This window comes from Caretta caretta, chromosome 5 (genome assembly GCF_965140235.1).
Source record: "Caretta caretta isolate rCarCar2 chromosome 5, rCarCar1.hap1, whole genome shotgun sequence".
Classification (NCBI taxonomy): domain Eukaryota; kingdom Metazoa; phylum Chordata; order Testudines; family Cheloniidae; genus Caretta; species Caretta caretta.
In genome coordinates, this window is record NC_134210.1 from 35,864,676 (window position 1) to 35,884,273 (window position 19,598).

A 19,598-nucleotide genomic window follows, 5' to 3' on the forward strand; every position below is an offset into this window, starting at 1 on the left:
AGGGCAGCCTCCCTCTGGGAAGGGGGAGGAGTGGAACCAGTGGTAGGAAGCAGTCCAGGGAAGGAGCAGTGAGGGCTGGAAGAGGAAAGCCCAGGACTGCTGAGCTGAGGGTCCACTGTTGAGGGTGGGCCTGAATTCCCCTACTCACCACTGGGGAGTGGCCAGGGCATGGGAGATGCCAGCCAGCCAGCAGGTATTGAAAGACTGAATTCCCTGGAAGGGGAGGACCTTGGTGACTTGGCCAGATGGCCAAGCTATGAAGAGGAGGCTGCAGATCCAGGAGTGAGTGGAGCTGCAGACTGAGAGGATGTGGGGAAGACGCCACCAGAGGGAGAGCGCAAGTTGGCAGAGCTAATTCCCAGGACAACCAGCAGGAGACACTGAGTGGTGAGTGGACCCCGTGACAAACAAAAAGGACTTAAGTGGGTAGTGGTTTATTACATCAAAAGTCTAAGTTCTCCAGATAGAAATTATTGCACCATCCAAACTGAATTCCTGTCAGTGGTTAAATCTGTAGAACGCTTCCAATATTAGTTATAGGGGAAGTTTGTGGTCAGGACAGAGAATGCACCTTTGCCATGGCTCTTTCAATTTTAGGTGAATGGAGGAACTGCAGTGCTGTGATTTTACTGTTGCACACAGACCTGGCTGCAAGCACGATAGTGCTTGATGCCTTGTCCAGACTGCTTTGTTGGGAGGCTAATTACAGACACTACTGTAATAAAAAGAGCAAGGAATTTGTTCAAGGGAACGTGTGTACTTAGCAAGAGATGTCTGTCTCCCTTCACATCATTTGTAGAAGTACAAATGTTCTTGGTTCATCCATTGGAACAGTGCATGTGGAGGTTGCAGGAATGGACTGCAGAATAGCTAAAAGTTTCCCAAAGGGAGGAACCTGATATCAGCATACAGTGTGATTGGAAAATCATTTAGCAAATGCAACCATCTTGGAAGGTAGCATCACCTCAAATAAAATAAAGGCTTTCTGGTCACAGTGGAAAAGCTTGCACTTTAAAGATTAAATACTGTAGGGGTGGGGGAGACTAGCAGATTGTAGCAGAAAGGAAAAGAGAGGTTCTGAGGTTGTCATGATTTTAAAACTGCTGAACACTTTGGGGTTTCAAAAACTTTAGCCAAGCTAAGGGAGAATTTCTACTGGGGAAATGCTGTCAGGATGCAGATATTAATTCCCTGCATCAATGTGATGCTTGAATTACAAAGAACTGTTCCATTCGACAGGAAGAGCTCAAATGCAGCCAAGTGTTATGGTGCACTGGTTCAGTGCATTGCTATTTATGTGCTTGGGCTTCTGCCTGAGACTGAGGTTGACAATGAATATTTGCTGGTGCCTACTGACTACTTCACAAAAGGGACTGAAGTTTGCCCAATAAGAAACCAAGAGGCTGTGAAAGTAGTAGTGGTTCTAGTGAAGGAATTCTTCATCAGACTTGGGGTCTCTCCTAGGTGAGTTAAACTCAAATCAGTGGAGAAACTTTGAATCCAGAGTGTTTCTGTAGGCTTGTGAGATTCTTGGAAGTGACAAAAACCACACCACCTGACAATCTGGTGGGATGACTGAACTATTCAATCAATCTGAGGGTTCAAAAGGCTACCGTTAGTGCTGTTGTACAGAGGTAGCCTTCTGAATCCTAAGACTGATTGAACTATTCAGCCATCCTAAAAAATAAGCAGGATTGCATTAAAGATACCCGACTGTATCTGTTTCTCCCCTAATGAAAACAATCCATGGAGACTTGAACCTATGCTAACCACTTGGATCAAAAAGGGTAATGGTATCTACATCCTTGCAAACATAGTCCTTTTCTCCCCCCCTGTTTTGTACCCCCTGCTTCAGTCACATTATGCCTTCCATAGTTTTGTGATGCTGAAGGGTGGATCGTTTTCCTGAATCGGGGCATAAGTCTTTTAAAAAACAGTATACCTCAATTTTATCAACACGACTCCTATGAATGACTGGTTGTATGAACCATTTTTCCCTGCGGGTGGGAGGGAATCACAAAGTGATACTGAATAACAACGTAACATCCTTTAAAAAGAAAAGGAGTACTTGTGGCACCTTAGAGACTAACAAATTTATTTGAGCATAAGCTTTCGTGAGTTACAGCTCACTTCATCAGATGCATGCAGTGGAAAATACAGTGGGAAGATTTTATATACACATATATACTGTATTTTCTACTGAATGCATTCAATGAAGTGAGCTGTAGCTCACAAAAGCTTAGGCTCAAATAAATTTGTTAGTCTCTAAAGTGCCACAAGTACTCCTTTTCTTTTTGCGGATACAGACTAACACGGCTGCTACTCTGAAACCTGTCATTATGCAAGGCACTGAATTTAGCCGTATGGAGTGGAAATCCATCAACTTCATGAAAAAACTCATACATCTTCCTTTCCAAATGCAAACAGATGGACATCATACCAAAAGGACTGAAGGTAAAAAATCCATTACAATCTACATACCACACAGACTATGCTGACAGATTGTGCCACACACTCTCAAAGAAACTGCGGAACCACCTGATCAACAGCCTATACAGCAAACTGGGAAAGATTAAGAATGAGCTCTCAAAACTGGATACTCCCATAAAAAAACAACCCTTCACACAAACTTCCTCGTGGCTGGACTTTACAAAAACTAGACAAGCCATTTACACCATACATTTTGCTTCTCTACAGAAGAAAAAGGATACTAAACTATGTAAACTACTACATGCTTCAAGGGGCCACAACAGTGGTTCCCATAACCCACCCAGCAATATTGTTAATCTATCCAACTATACTCTTAGCCCAACAGAAGAATCTGTCCTATCTCGGGGCCTCTCCTTCTGCCCCTCCACCCCCACGAACATGATACATTTCTGTGGTGACCTGGAATCCTATTTTCGACGTCTCCGACTCAAGGAATATTTCCAACACACCGCTGAACAGCATACTAACCCACAGAGACCTTCCTACCAACACTACAAAAAGAAGGATTCTGGGTGGACTCCTCCTGAAGGTCGAAACAACAGACTGGACTTCTACATAGTGCTTCCGCCGACGTGCACGGGCTGAAATTGTGGAAAAGCAGCATCACTTGCCCCATAACCTCAGCCGTGCAGAACACAATGCCATCCACAGCCTCAGAAACACAACCCTGACATCATAATCAAAAAGGCTGACAAAGGAGGTGCTGTCATCATCATGAATAGGTCGGAATATGAACAAGAGGCTGCTAGGCAGTTCTCCAACGCCACATTCTACACGCCATTACCCTCTGATCCCACTGAGGGTTACCAAAAGAAACTACACCATCTGCTCAAGAAACTCCCTCAAAAAGCACAAGAACAAATCCGCACAGACACACCCCTAGAATCCAAAGCAGGGGTATTCTATCTGCTACCCAAGATTCATAAACCTGGAAATCCTGGACGTTCCATCTCAGGCATTGGCACCCTGACAGCAGGATTGTCTGGCTATATAGAATTCCTCCTCAGGCCCTACGCTACCAGCACTCCTAGCTATCTTCGAGACACCACTGACTTCCTGAGGAAACTACAATCCATTGGTGATCTTCCTGAAAACAGACTCCAACGAGAGACTGCTGAATTGAAATTAATTTGCAAACTGGACACCATTAAATTAAGTTTGAATAAAGACTGGGAGTAAAACTATTTTCCCATGTTTATTCCCCTGTGCCCCGCGCTCATCCCACCCCCGTTCCTCACACATTCTTGTCAACTGCTGGAAATGACCCACCTTGATTATCACTACAAAAGATCTTTTTTTCCCCCTCTCCTGCTGGTAATAGCTCACCTTATCTGATGACTCTCGTTACAGTCTGTATGGTAACACCCATTGTTTCATGTTCTCTGTGCATATAAAATCTCCCTGCTATATTTTCCACTGCATGCATCCGATGAAGTGAGCTGTAGCTCATGAAAGCTTATGCTCAAATAAATGTTAGTCTCTAAGGTGCCCCAAGTATGCCTTTTTTTGTGGATACAGACTAACATGGCTGCTACTCTGAAACTTAACATCCTTTCCCATTCCAATTCTTTCAATGTGTTTGAAATCTCTTCGCAGTAGTTTGACAAAGGGAAGAAAATATCCTGCAACTTCTGCTGTACCTACTGTAATTTTGAGATGTTCAGTTTTATTAACTTGATTTAATTAACTCAATTCCTCATTAGTTCATAAAATGGGGGTGAGGGGGTTTCTACTGTAAAACACTTTTAAGCTTAGAAAAATGTATATGCAGTGAAAGGGGGCACCGTTTTTTGTTATCGTTTCTGGTTTACAGTGTTGATGCCCTAACTACCTAGTCAGTACTTTTCTTCCCCCTCCTCCCCGTAGCTATGGTGGCCAGGGACCTATGCCCGGGATACCAGCCTATGCTACGGGGGACAGGGACCTGGCACTGCCATCTCTCCTGATCTTATTCTGAGCGGGAGGGACAGAGGGGCTGTGGTGGGGGGAGGGAGGGGAAGCCCCGGCGCCGGGCCAGGGCCATCACGGCTCGCGTACACTTAAGTGTCCGGTCCTCCCGCGCGTGGAGACAAGCTGCGCCCTGGAGAAAAGACACCCCCGCCCCCGGCAGCTGTTTCATTTAAGGTACGTGATCTGTCGGCAGCTGCCTGATCCCGTCCAGCTCTTCGGGGCTCCCGGTAGCGGGGTCCTGTCCCTCCCCCGAGGGCGGTATATCGCAGCCTCAGCCCGCGGGCCAGCGCTACCCCCAGCAGCCCCACGGCTGGGCGTTGTCCTGGGGGCGCCGAGCTGAGGAGCGGCGCGGGCCGGGCACGCTCGGCGGCGGCTGTGCCCGAGGGGCGCTGTCTCCCCGCGCAGGGCCCGCTCCCTGGCCGTTATCCTCAGGTGAGAGCGCGCGCGGCGGGTCCAAGCGCCTCTCTCAGCGCAGGGCGGGTCGGCGCCTGGGCAGCGTCTTGAGGGGCGAGGCTCGTGCTTGTTGCGGGGCTTGGCAGGTTTGTCAGCTGGATTGGAGGGATGCCCGGGGGCTGGGATCCACTCAGAGGCGGCGTGTCTCGGGTGGGTTGGAGGGATGCCCGGGGGCTGGGATCCACTCAGAGGTGGCGTGTCTCGGGTGGGTTGGAGGGATGCCCGGGGGCTGGGATCCACTCAGAGGCGGCGTGTCTCGGGTGGGTTGGAGGGATGCCCGGGGGCTGGGATCCACTCAGAGGCGGCGTGTCTCGGGTGGGTTGGAGGGATGCCCGGGGGCTGGGATCCACTCAGAGGCGGCGTGTCTCGGGTGGGTTGGAGGGATGCCCGGGGGCTGGGATCCACTCAGAGGCGGCGTGTCTCGGGTGGGTTGGAGGGATGCCCGGGGGCTGGGATCCACTCAGAGGCGGCGTGTCTCGGGTGGGTTGGAGGGATGCCCGGGGGCTGGGATCCACTCAGAGGCGGCGTGTCTCGGGTGGGTTGGAGGGATGCCCGGGGGCTGGGATCCACTCAGAGGCGGCGTGTCTCGGGTGGGTTGGAGGGATGCCCGGGGGCTGGGATCCACTCAGAGGCGGCGTGTCTCGGGTGGGTTGGAGGGATGCCCGGGGGCTGGGATCCACTCAGAGGCGGCGTGTCTCGGGTGGGTTGGAGGGATGCCCCGGGGCTGGGATCCACTCAGAGGCAGCATGTCTCAGGTGGGTTGAAGGGATGCCCGGGGGCTGGGATCCACTCAGAGGAGGCGTGTCTTGGGTGGGTTGGAGGGATGCCTAGGGGCTGGGATCCACTCAGAGGTGGTGGGTTGGAGGGATGCCCCAGGGGCTGGGATCCACTCAGAGGCGGCGTGTCTTGGGTGGGTTGGAGGGATGCCCCGGTGGCTGGGACCTTTGTAAGGTCTGAGTGTCATTTTTGGAGTGTGGTTGTACACTTGCTCCAGAGACTTCACCTATCCTGTTCTTTCTCTCTCTTTGCTGCTTTTCCTCTTTCATTATGTCTACTATCAGTCTACCATGCTCCTGTAACGCTGTGGGCACACTGGGTGTAGCTCTAGCTCCTATTCTGAGGAAGAGCCTCTTTGTCTTGTCACCACACTGACACTTGGTCACTTCTCCAAATCTCACCTGAAAATCTTTCTTAAGAACTCTGGATTTCTCTGTTTGTTATTTAACTCTGTAATCTCTTTGGGATGTCATTTATATGAAAGATGATGTATAAATGCTAGTTGTATTGTGTTGGTTTCCTAAGGCATAGCATTCATCATATATGGAGGAAAATTCTAGTGTCTTAAATGCCCAAACCCCCAAGGCACAGCATCTCTGCACTGCTGGATTTTGTTTCCTAAATACCCTCTGCTCCCTAGGGCCCCAGATCCTGGCACTGGAGGTGGTGCGCTCTCTCTTTCTTTTGTCTTTCCTTTTATTTTTTTTAACTATTTGTCTTTGGGTCCAAACAGGAAAAAGTGTTACTTGTACTTTGCTTAGTAACTTCCTATTTCATTATAGCCTCCTTCAGAGGGGGAAGGAGGATGCACTTCTTTAAAGAGAAATCCCTGTTGTACAGTTACAATAAAGTAGACTTATGAACAGTGGTGTTTCTGTTAAATCTTCTAGGATGTCTGGTATGGAAAAGTAACTGATCTTTGCTGTCTGTGATGCCTACATGAGTTCAGAACAGTCTAGAATAGATAGCAGTCTCCTTTGGTGCTGAGCAGCCTGATTATATTTTCGGGTCTGACCAGAGGATATATAAGAGGGTTGCAGCTTAAGCAACTATTCAGTTTTTTTCACTGCCTATATCAGTAAAAGTTGAAATTCAGCTCTGTCACTAGCTGTCAGTCTCTTTTTGAGCACCATTTTTCTGAAAAGTTTAATTGCTAGTTTTATGTAGTGTAGGCTTTTTGCCAGATGTTTGTTGCTTAGGGCATTTTGGTTTTGCTTATGATTCTACTGAGCTGCTTCTGGCTGTTGTGGAGCATCCAGACAACTCATTTCTATAATGATACATTTCAGAGTAACAGCTGTGTTAGTCTGTATTCGCAAAAAGAAAAGGAGTACTTGTGGCACCTTAGAGACTAACCAATTTATCTGAGCATGAGCTGTAGCTCACGAAAGCTTATGCTCAGATAAATTGGTTAGTCTCTAAGGTGCCACAAGTACTCCTTTTCTTATAATAATACAGTGTCTAGAGCAGAAAAACATATTTGGTGCTGCTGTGCCTTGGGGAGGAACACATAATGAGTTGATGCTTGAATATAAGGCTTTCACAAACACCACACGTAGAACCTAGGAAAGCATCCTTAAACTTTCCCTTTAGAGTTGGATACGTGGGTGTTGTCTTCTGAAGCGGATTGCCTAAAAGAGTTCATGACTAGGTTCCTGTTTCAATCTATAGTTAGCTACTGGGTGCCAGGTGGGTTTCATGCACAAAGGAAGCATGATGTGCAAGAACTTAACTAAATCATCTTATGGGGCAGAGTCCAATGCTGAAGGTCATACTAAACTGTCCTTTGAACATGTGGCTCCCCCTAGTTCAGCCCAGGGAGTAAGATGGGGTTAGCTCCAAAATCAAGCACCCCTGGAACGCTGACATAAAATCCACACATCATTTAAGTAATTTAGGGTAAGTCTTTGCTGCAATTAAAAACCCACAGCTGGTCCATGCCAGCTGACTTGGCTCAGGCTGTAGCCTAAACTCTGGGATCTTCCCATCTTGCAGGGTCCTACAGCCCAAGCCTGAATGCCTGCACCATAATTAAACAACTCCTTCGCCCAAGTTGGCTGAAACAGGGCAGCCACAGCTGTCTAATTTCAGTGTAGACGTACCCGTAAGACTGTTTTTCAGCAATATTGTTCCTTCTTACAGATAAAGGAAAAGAAATAATGAAGATAAGAGTTTCATGACACTCTTTGGTAGCATGATCAATGTTATGTAGAAAACCTGACCTGAGGAAAAGCTTAAAAAAACAACGAACAGACGAACAGACAAAACAACAACACTGGACATGTTTAGTTTTGAGAAAACAAGCCTAAGGGAAGACTGATAAGTCTTCAGATATGTTAAGGGCTGTTATAAAGAGAATGGTAGTCAATTGTTCTCCATATCCACTGAAGCCAGGACATGAAGTAATGGGTTTAATCTGCAGCAAGGGAGACTATAACAATAGTTAAAGACAAATAGGCTTCCAAGGAAGGCTGTGGAATCCCCATAATTGCAGGTTTTTAAGAACAGGTTAGATAAACAGCTGTCAGGGATGGTCTAAAATTATCAACATACATAAGGCAGCCATACTGAGTCAGACCAATGGTCTGTCTAGCCTAATATCCTGTCTTCTGACAGTGGCCAGTGCCAGATGCTTCAGAGGGAATGAACAGAACAGGATAAACAGGATAATTCCTCAAGGAATCAATTCTGAAGCACTTAGACAAGAGGAAAGTGATCAGGAACAGTCAGCATGGATTCACCAAGGAAAAGTCATGCCTGACTAATCTAATTGCCTTCTATGATGAGATAACTGGTTCTGTGGATGAAGGGAAAGCAGTGGACATGTTATTCCTCGACTTCAGCGAAGCTTTTGACACGGTCTCCCACAGTATTCTTGTCAGCAAGTTAAAGAAGTATGGGCTGGATGGATGCACTACAAGGTGGGTAGAAAGTTGGCTAGATTGTCGGGCCCAACGGGTAGTGATCAATGGCTCCATATCTAGTTGGCAGCCAGTATCTAGTGGAGTGCCCCAAGGGTCGGTCCTGGGGCCGGTTTTGTTCAATATCTTCATTAATGATCTGGAGGATGGTGTGGATTGCACTCTCAGCAAATTTGCGGATGACACTAAACTGGGAGGAGTGGTAGATACGCTGGAGGGTAGGGATAGGATACAGAGGGACCTAGACAAATTAGAGGATTGGGCCAAAAGAAATCTGATGAGGTTCAACAAGGACAAGTGCAGAGTCCTGCACTTAGGACAGAAGAATCCAATGCACCGCTACAGACTAGGGACCGAATGGCTAGGCAGCAGTTCTGCAGAGAAGGACCTAGGAGTGACAGTGGACGAGAAGCTGGATATGAGTCAACAGTGTGCCCTTGTTGCCAAGAAGGCCAGTGGCATTTTGGGATGTATAAGTAGGGGCATAGAGAGCAGATTGAGGGACGTGATCGTTCCCCTCTATTTGAGATTGGTGAGGCCTCATCTGGAGTACTGTGTCCTGTTTTGGGCCCCGCACTACAAGGATGTGGAGAAATTGGAGAGAGTCCAGCGAAGGGCAACAAAAATGATTAGGGGTCTGGAGCACATGACTTATGAGGAGAGGCTGAGGGAACTGGGATTGTTTAGTCTACGGAAGAGAAGAATGACAGTGGGGGGATTTGATAGCTGCTTTTAACTACCTGAAAGGTGGATCCAAAGAGGATGAATCTAAACTATTCTCAGTGATAGCAGATGACAAGACAAGGAGTAATGGTCTCAAGTTGCAGTGGGGGAGATTTAGGTTGGATATTAGGAAAAACTTTTTCACTAGGAGGGTGGTGAAACACTGGAATGCGTTACCTAGGGAGGAGGTGGAATCCCCTTCCTTAGAAGTTTTTAAGGTCAGGCTTGACAAAGCCCTGGCTGGGATGATTTAGTTGGGATTGGTCCTGCTCTGGGCAGGGGGTTGGACTAGATGACCTCCAGAGGTCCCTTCCAACTCTGATATTCTATGAATTATTTGGTGATCCAGGTATACTTGGTTCTGCCTCAACACAATGGGCTGGTCTTGATAACCTCTCGACATCCCTTCCATGTCTCATTTTTATTCATAGATTGGAAGAGGTAAACAAACTCTCATACTTGTTCAACACCCAACAAATTTCCTGATTTTTCCCACACCCCAATCCTCTGAGCCAGCCTGGTGAAAATGAGTGAGGGTGGGGAGAGTGAGCGACTTGGGGGGGGGGGGCAGGAATGCAGTAAGCATGGAGCGGGGCCTCAGAGAAGTGGCGGGGCAAGGGTGTTCAGTTTTGTGCAAGTAGAAAGTTGGCAACCCTACTCCTCGCTATAGGCCAGTTGGGCAGAATTTTGACAGGGGCACCACAAAGCATATCCCTGATACAAAGGCTACTTCCCTGCAAAATTTCAAGTCCCTGATCCAAAGTATGGTGACACGAGAGCTGTTCAAAGAAGATCCCTAAAGAATTTTCTAATGTGCAAAACAATTACATATCCCTAACCTAGTTCTCAAAAATGGCTAAACTGTTTGGGCTGAAATTTTCCAGAATAATTAGGTCTCAGGTAGATAACTAGCATGTAAAATTTCAGCCCAAACAGTTAAAGTTTGGCAGAGGTATAACCAATTGAAAATAGAGTTTTATAATAGAAAGTGTCAGGCTGCATTAGTAATAGACAGTACTAGCAGTCCAGCCTATAATAATAAAAATAAGTTTTAATTGGATATTAAACTTTAATTCTTCAGTGCTTAAGGCAGTCTTTAAGCTTTAGAGATTTGGAGAGGATTTCTTTGCAGGGGAAACTAACCCACCTCTGTCTGCTGCAGAGTTGTTTGCACCTTCTTCTGAAGCACCTGGTGCTGGCCATTCTTAGAGGCAGGGTAGTGGACTATGGATTTGGACCAGTATGGCAGTTCCCATGTTCAGGTACCAGCCATGTGGCCATTTTTTTTTTTCGGTAACACTTTTAATCAAAGACCTGTGCAGAATGAGTAATTTGATTCCCAGATGAAGAAGGGCATATGCTGCCAACAGAGGTTGTCCTCTGCATGAGTTGGTTCATCATCTTTGGTGTCAGCATCCACCTACCACGTTTCGTGGGGTTGCTGAAAGTCTTAAACTAACTTTTGTGGACATTCATAATCTCCATACACTTCTTTAATTCATGCTTCTGAAACTGTTTCCAAGGTATGGGAGGTCAAATTCTTCCACACCTAGAACTTTAGTGAGGATTGTGTATATCCTGCATAGGGAGAACCAAGCATCTGGAATTCCTTGGGCTAGCCATTAGGCATTACTTTCTGATTATTTGGGGTGGCTTTTTGAGGTAGGGAATCCAATTAACACTTTATGCCTGGAGCAGTAGGTACATAAGCTGTCTTCTGCAGGTGGCATTGCTCCTTCCATTTTATAATTAATCTCTCTGTCACAACCCCTATAGCTGCTTATTTTTGAGCTACTCCTATAAATTTGGCAATTGAATCTGGCATAAAAGTAGCTCTTGATCTTATTGTAGCTCTTAATGCTTTTTTGTCGCTAAATATAGTTATTCAATGACTTAAAACATCAGGGGGAAATCTGGTTATTCAACTTTGTTTCTTTTAGTTGAAGGATGTAAAATTCTAACTGTTAACCAGTTGATACAAAAATCTGTCGTACATATTTAGCTGAAAAGTCTTAATTTACTGGAAAAGCAAATACAGTAAATTGAGAACAAATTTTTCCCACATTTTTGTATGTGCTGTTAGTGATTAAGAATTTGCAAGAGCAAAAAGTAGAAAAGAGCTACACTTGCCTTCGTTGTTGAATACTGGCTGCTTATCAAGCTCTTTCATAGAAAGTTACACACATACTTATCGCACAGAGGCATCGTCCCCCCATGTATATAAATGTTTGCCAGATTAGTGCCACGATAATTGTAATGAGCTCTTTGAAAACATTTTACATTTAACAAGGTAGGCATTTCTAATGTTTATAAACCTATTTATTTAGTACTAATTGAAGGAATCTAAAGTTATTTTCATAGTATTTGAACACATGGTACAGGAACCACCCCACTTACTATTGAAAGACAGCCTCTGCTGTAGAACAGAACTGTTTGATAACACCACTATCATTATGCAGTAGTTTATTACATGAAGTGATAAATGACCTCTGGGGGTTTTGAAGAATGTTTATTTTGAGCTCTAACCCTTTACTTGAAGGGAGTACCATGTCTTTAACAAAGACATCCTGTATCCAAAATATTAGTAATTAAAGTTAAATACATGTTAACAAAAACAAACCAAGAATTTTAAGCAATTGCTCAGATTTAGTTCTCTTGACTCTTGTGAAGTTCTCCAGTCATTATAGTGTGTTCCAGGGCAGATTACCTTAATTTCTTATTTACAAACAAACTAAAAAGCGGAGAACGTTAACAAGCAAAAAAAGTTACAAGCCCATTTCTCTCTTCCTCATTTGCAGATCTCTCTTTAAGGCAATGGTATGTGCTAATGCAAGACTTTGAACTAGTACAACAAAAATGTAGGTTTTGTTAGCTTCTGCAAATCTTTCCCCTCCATCTAACATTTAAGATTTATTAACTATTTCTACAAACGCAATCAAAACCTTTTTTTGGTTTGTATTTCAGTGCAGTGTCTGCTATCCCAAATATTGTAGTATGTGGATTCCTTTGCATGCCTTATAATACAAACTCTCTCACCTATCTCTTATTCATGCCTCAGCAAAAGTATCTCTTGCCAGGAGGATTCTCAAGTCATTCAGATGGTGATTGAGTCCCAGTAGATTAAAGTCAGCCTTTTGAATAGGCAAACCAGTGAGGAGGTTGATCAGAGATGCAAGCCTGGAGGCACTCACATAGGAACAAGGGATCTGGTCCAAACAGTAGAGCAAGCACAGCATAATTTGGCTAAGCTTAGGGCAACCTGATATGTTCTCAAGGCTTTACTCACATGTCTTGATTCCCCTCATGCTCTGATTGTGACAGACAACACCCAGCCATGTTATATGTCAACAGACAAAGGGGAACAAGGTCTACAGTTCTGCAGAGAGAAGCTCACTTCCTGTTGACTGGGCAGAGAAGAATAAGCAGTCAATTCACTCCCTTCACTTCCATGGGAAAATGGAATGTTAATGGCCTTCTGGCTCATCAGGCAAAACTTAGATAAATTCAGAATGTGAACTACACACAGAGGTGTTCCATTTCCTGGTAAAGAAATTTGGTCGACTAGCAACAGATGTGTGTGTTTGCCTACCTACATGGACAAAGTTTCAATGTTCTGCTCTTGCTGATGGGATCATAAAGCAAAGCCAACAAGTGTCTTATTACAAAGATGATCAAAAGGGGCTCATATATGCTTTCACTTTCTTGTCCTCTCCTTACCGTAATGCTAATGAAGACCAATAGCAATACAGCACTGGTAATTCTGGTAGCCTCATTCTGGCTAAGGAGATCTTAGTTCTTTGATCTCCTTGACATGGTACAAATACCATATCCCTTCTGGGCAGTAGATATTACAAAGGCCAATCATACATCAGAATCCAGACAGTCTGAATGTAGCTGCTTGGTGCTTAACCAGAGCCTCCTAAGTTGAAGAGGTTATTCAGAGAGCCAATAACCACTATTTTAGCTTCCAGAAATAAATCTACAATTTATTAAATCGTCTACGTATTGAAGGACCAAGTTAAGGCTTACCCATTGGTACCAGGACAAAGATCTCACCCCCACTACTACATAGGTGCCACAGATTCTCACATTCCTTCAATATGGACTCAGGCTAGGCCTGGCAGTTCAGACTCAAAAGTCAAGTTGGTGCTTTGTTTAGCATCCTTAGTGGAGTAGACAAGTAGAGACTTTCATCTTATCCAGATATCCAGTGGTTTTTCTTATGAAAGCATTCACTTCCTGAAATGCATGAAGTTCTTTTATGGGATCTTACCTGGTTCTCAGTGCTAGTGAGGCCCTCTGTTTGAACCACTCCTGAAGATGCCTCATTAATGTTTAGAAAGTAATGTGGCATTTTTGATAGCAATCAGGTCTGTTTCTTCTTTGAATGCTTGCTCATGTCCATTCCATATTAGGTGTGTGTGCTCATCACGTGCACCGGTGCCGGAAGTTTTTCCTCAGCAGTATCCGTAGGGGACCGGCTCTGGCGCCCCCTGGAGTGGTGCCCGTATGGTGCAGTATAAGGGGCGCTGCCAGCTCCCCCACCTTCAGTTCCTTCTTGCCACCAGTGATGGTGCTGGAACATCTGCTGCTTCGGCTAGTGTTGTTTCGTCCTCTGTTCTTGCGAACTTTGAAAACCTGTAATATAGCTGTATATAGTTATCCTTAGCAGTAGTTCTCAACTCTGTTAGTCCCAAACGGGACTTAGTCGGGGGACGGGGCATGCTGTCGGTTCTCTGTCAGGATGCTCTCCGTCTATGGGACTTGTGCATCAACCACGAAATTCACCTGGAAGTTTGTCACCTCCCCGGTGTCAAGAATACCCTGGCAGACCAGCTCAGCAGGGACTTCTCCTCTCACCATGAGTGGTTGCTCCATCCAGAGGTAGCATGATCCCCCAAAGGTGGGGAACTCACCAAGTGGACCTGTTGGCTACCAGATAGAACAGGAAATGCCACCGGTTTTGTTCTCTGCAAGGTCTGAGTAAGGGCTCCCTTTCTGATGCCTTCTTCCTGGCGAGGCCAGGGAGCCTGATGTATCCGTTCCCTCCGATTCCACTCATCATCAGGGTCCTGTCAAAGATCGAGAGAGACAAGGCGCAGGTGGTTGTTATCATCACAGCGGGGCTCGCCAGCATTGGTTTGGCATGCTCAGGAGCCTGCACTCTGACCTCAAGTCCCTCCACCTCTCGGCCTGGATGCTGTGTGGCTGAACCTGGAGGAGCAGACCTGTTTGGAAGGAGTCCAACAGGTCCTCCTGGGGAGTAGGAAGCCCTCAACTAGGTTGATTTACCTGGCCAAATAGACTAGGTTTTCCCGCTGGGGTTCTGAATGTGGCATCTCTCCCTCGTGTTCTTCCATATAGGCTCTCCTTGACTACCTGTTCCATTTGAGGAATCAGGGCATGGCGTGCTCTTCCATTAGAGTGCATCTCACGGCTATTTCCACTTTTCACCTGCTGATCCAAGGACAGATGATGATTTCCTATGACATGACTGTCAGATTCTTGAGAGGGCTTGAGATACTCTTCCCACAGGTACAGGCTTCTGTCCCATAGTGGGATCTTAACTTGGTCCTCGCTAGGCTCACTGGCCCACCCTTTGAGCAGCTGGGTTCCTGCTCCTTGTCCCACCTGTCATGGAAGGTGTGTTCCTGGTAGTGGTGACGTCAGCGAGACTGGTCTCTGAAATTAAAGCCTTGTCCTTACCGCTGTACATGGTCTTCTATAAAGATGAGGTTCATTTGTGGCCCCACCTGGCCTTCCTGCCAAAGGTAGTGTCCATTTTCCATATGAACCAGGACATCTTCCTCCCAGTATTCTGTCCCAAAACCGTACAAAACCAGTGAAGAGAGGCATCTTCACGCCTTGGACGTCTGTAGGGCCATGGCTTTTTACTTAGAATGTACAAAGCCTTTCTGTAAATCAACTCAACTCTTCATCGCTACAGCAGATAGGTTGAAGGGTCTTCTGGTGTCCTCACAGAGGATTTCTCATTGGATTACCTTGTGCATAAGGACCTGCTACGATCTGCGGAGGTTCCACCATAGCTGATTGTCAGAGCCCACTAGATGAGAGCACAGTCATCTTTGGCGGCCTTCCTGGCACACATGCCTATCCAGGACATCTATAGAGCCACAACATGGTCCTCTGTCCACACGTTTACTACTCATTGTGCCACCACTCAGCAGGCCAGGGATGACACTGGGTTTGGCAGAGCTGTGTTGCAATCTACACATCCGTGAACTCCTACCCACCTCTGGGGTTTACTGCTTTGGAGTCACCTAATATGGAACGGACATGAGCAAGCACTCGAAGAAAAGAAAGTTACCTTTTCCAGAACTGGTGTTCTTCGAGATGTGTTGCTCATGTCCATTCCATGACCCGCCCTCCTTCCCCACTGTCGGAGTTTCGGGCAAGGAGGAATTGAGGGTGGGGGGAATTGGTGCCCCTTATACTGTGCCATGCTGGCACAACTCCAGGGGGCGCCAGAGCCGGTTCCCTAAGGATACTGCTGAGGGAAAACCTTACAGCATTGGTGCATGTGGTGAGCGCGCACACCTATTATGGAATGGACATGAGCAACACATCTCAAAGAACACCAGTTACGGAAAAGGTAACTGTCTTTTCTGCATTGGAGGCTCTTTTCCTGGAACCTCAATACTGCACCTTCCATAAAGCTACAGTGGTACTTAGTATGAAGACAGGGTTGATTCTAAAGACTAGCTCCAGGCTCCATAGGGCACAGGAAATTTATTTTTAATTCCTTCTGCCCAGCTCCATCGTGTCCAAAGGAGAAATAGGGGCATACTTTGGATGTCTGTAGAAATCTCACGGTACAATTCAGGTCAGAAAGACACATGCTTTTTTGTGCTTTTATTGGTGCCAGGGAAAGGAGGCTTCAAAATCCTCCATATCCAGGTTGTTTAGATATTGTATCTCAGGAACATGAGAGTCAAAAATCCAAAACTCCACTTTCCAATATCTGAGCTCATGTCCCTCAGAACTGTGGCAGCTTCATGGGCAGAATGTTCATACGCGGAAATCTGGAAAGCAGTCATCTGTTCATACCACCTTCAAATTCTACGAACTGGACATCCAGTCATCATCTGATGCTGCCTTCAGTAGACAGGTGTTCCTCGCTGTAGTATCCCAGTAACTGTCATGAAAGGGTCATCCCCTTTCACTTCTGTATGTAACTGTATATAGTTCCCCTCCTAAAAGGACACTGTTATGAAACTCCAGTTTGTCAGGAATCTGTGGACCTCATTACAATATGGATAGGTTATCTGTGCCTTATCTGAACTTTCCTTTCTTAGAGCAATAAGGTCCACAAACCCAACCCACCCTGAATGTTAATTGGGAAAAGAGAGAGGATTATTAATTAGCACTTCATTGGTTATTCATTGACTTCATTGAAATTTTCAGATAAAACAAGGATAATTTTCCTAATCCCTGTTGAACACACAACCACCATTAATGGGGAAGAGTTGCTGACTGCAGATCTGAGTGTCACAGTCTTGCAGCTGAGTGGTTGGAGCTGCCTTGATTTATGTGAAAAGGGAAAAGCAACCCAGCTTCCAGATTTGTGGATGGCCCCAAGCAAAAAATGTTTCTCTAGTTGCTAGCCCTGCAAACTAAGCCTGTCATCAGAGAGTCAAGTGGATCACCACTAGCAACGTTCTGCAGGCCAAATTATACTCTCTAATGTCTGCAACCATGTTATGTTGAATCAGTGATACTCAGACCTCAGTGGTTCAGGAGCCAAATTAGCCATCAACGTTACCCAAAAGAACCAGAGTAGTGTGAATTCATTGTTTCATTTACTATTTTTTATATATTATTCTCACAGCAAGTATTATTATTATTTTATCAACTACAATTGGTTAATAACATAGTAAAAGCATAGCTGTAAGACACACATAAAAGCCACTTGCATCTCATGAGCTCCAGTTTGAGTATCACTGTGTTAAATGGTCTTTCACAGGTGAAACTGGTTGAAACTTATTTAGTATCTTTTTCTTTTGCGTCAACAATGAAATAAAATTCAGCTGTCTCTGCAGCTGTAATGGGAGAGAAAAGTCAAAACTGATCTGTTGCTAAATTCTGTGGATATGCATCTAAAATTGCATCAGTCCACAGTGACCTGTGCTCACATGGGCATGGTTACAAGCCCCTGGATTGTGAGCTCCCCATATCTTTGTATGCATTTGTATAACCCCTACCACAACAGGGCCCTGATTCTGATTGGATCCATCAGTGATGAATAATAAATAAATATAAAAAAAAGATTTAGTAAACAGGGAATAGACAAGGCAAAAAATTGTCCATTATTGATATGGGAGAGAGTGGAAATAACATATGCCTCTTAAAATCCAGGATAACTTGAGTGTATGCATAAATAAATAACATGGAAATAAGGACATTATTATCAGCATGTTACACTTAAACTTTTACTGTCCATCAGTAACTCATCTGAGAATCTGGGTTATGTTTCAGCAAAGCACTTATGAAAATAAATGACTCCACTGACTTTGGTGGGAGTTTGGGGGTTATGCTTAATGTTTAGCACATGGTAAAGTGCTTTGCTGAATTAAGGCCTTAATGGATGGAGCTAACCCCTTTATAGAAAGAAAAGAAAACCCTTCTAAGAGATTTTATTTTGAGTTATATCTTCCTAAAAAGTGCCTATCCTAGGCTTATTACTATACAGTAACTACATTGCAGTGTTGACCTATAATACCCAATAGAGTAACTGATTTCATAATGCTTATTAATGCATATATTGCGACACATGTACCACATCCCTCCTGTTGAAGTATGATTCTCTGAACAGAGTCGAGGTTTGTTGGTAAGAGGATGTGAGGAAGTTTCTAAATTAGTAATTAGGGATTCCAATAAGGCAAAACATTATCAATTTGACTTCCTCCTTTGGGAAATACAGTCAACTGGAAAAAAGACTTATAAATAAATAAATGTTAATTTACCTTTGTATTTATTTTATGTATGGATTATTGTAGTGGTGTACAGCACTGAGCGAGATGGAGGAGGTGCCCTATCAGTTGAAATAAATAACTTTTTATGTCTATTCTATTACAGTGTTCCCTGCTCCCATTTATTGTAAAGAAAATGTTCTACTGTTTGCTTTGCATATTTACTGTGCTTTGCAGAACCTACAAAGCAGGTAGGATGAAACACTTCTGTATTACTAACTTATCTTATTTTAAGAAATCTTTCCAAAGAAAAGGAAAAACTGCTTTCTTTTGAAGAGTAACTGAATGGAAAAAGTACATTTAAAACATTAGGATTTCAATTAGGTATGTACTAAATATCTAATTGTGTTCAGCTGTATCCCAATTAATTGGAAATGGTATTTGGTGGAGTAGTGTACAGCGTAGAGCAACAAATGAAGTAATCACAGATATTGTAATTGATCTTAATTTACTATTAAAGCTGATAGCAAATACTGGCATTATATTTATTTGGTCTCATTATAAACTCACAGAACAAACCACATTAGTTAGATAATTCTTTCCCTGTTCCTTAGGGAAGAGGAGGGCATCTGTATTGGAAAGCCATGACAAAGCTTCTCATTGTCAGCCAGTCAGGATGCAGTATTTTTGGAGAATTTTAAACTAAACAAATGTGAACTAACAGTATTTAATATGTAAAGGCAAGAGGTGGACAGCCTCATATTCCCTATTCAGAGACAAATTTAATAAACCTTAATGTTCATATATTGTTCACAATTTAAAGAGTTAGTATTTGTCTTCAGTGCAAAATAGTATTTGAGATTCCAATTTTCCTTTATCCTTAGAACAGGAAATAACAGTGCTAATATGGCAAAATATGGAGTCTTTAGTGGCTATATCGGCAGTTCACATGCAAATTGTTATGCATTACTTTAAAATCTTTGCAAAGTTATCACAAGACAGGCAACAAGGTCACGTGTAAAGGGAATTTTGCCTCTTTTTGTCATTGGGTTGCATGCAAGAAATATACAAATGTCTTCAGAAGCCAGAACACTCCATGAAAGGGGTACAGCTGAACAGTTGCATATCAGATATATCACTATGCAACCAGTATTTAAAATCTTTGATTTGGACACTTGTGTAACAAAAGAAGTAAACAGACAATTCAACCTACGTAAATGTATACATTTAGGTTAAGATATGGCATTAGAGAAAAACAGCAAAAAGCATGGAAGAGATGAGTTCCCTTTGTTGGGGTGCAGAAGTAAAAAGGAATCAAAGATCACCTACATATGAAAGCAGTTTTGGAAGCTTT

At 44.4% G+C, this 19,598-nt stretch overlaps 1 protein-coding gene across 1 annotated transcript in view; it reads left to right on the plus strand.

The window, feature by feature from the left end:
- The first annotated feature begins 231 nt into the window (after positions 1-231).
- The window catches only part of IL31RA (interleukin 31 receptor A), a 71,391-nt gene continuing 52,024 nt past the window's right edge, over positions 232-19,598 (plus strand). The window contains 2 exon segments of the mRNA XM_075128344.1: positions 232-387; positions 18,411-18,495. Of these exon segments, the coding sequence (XP_074984445.1) occupies positions 18,441-18,495 (55 nt within the window). The 5' untranslated portion in view covers positions 232-387; positions 18,411-18,440.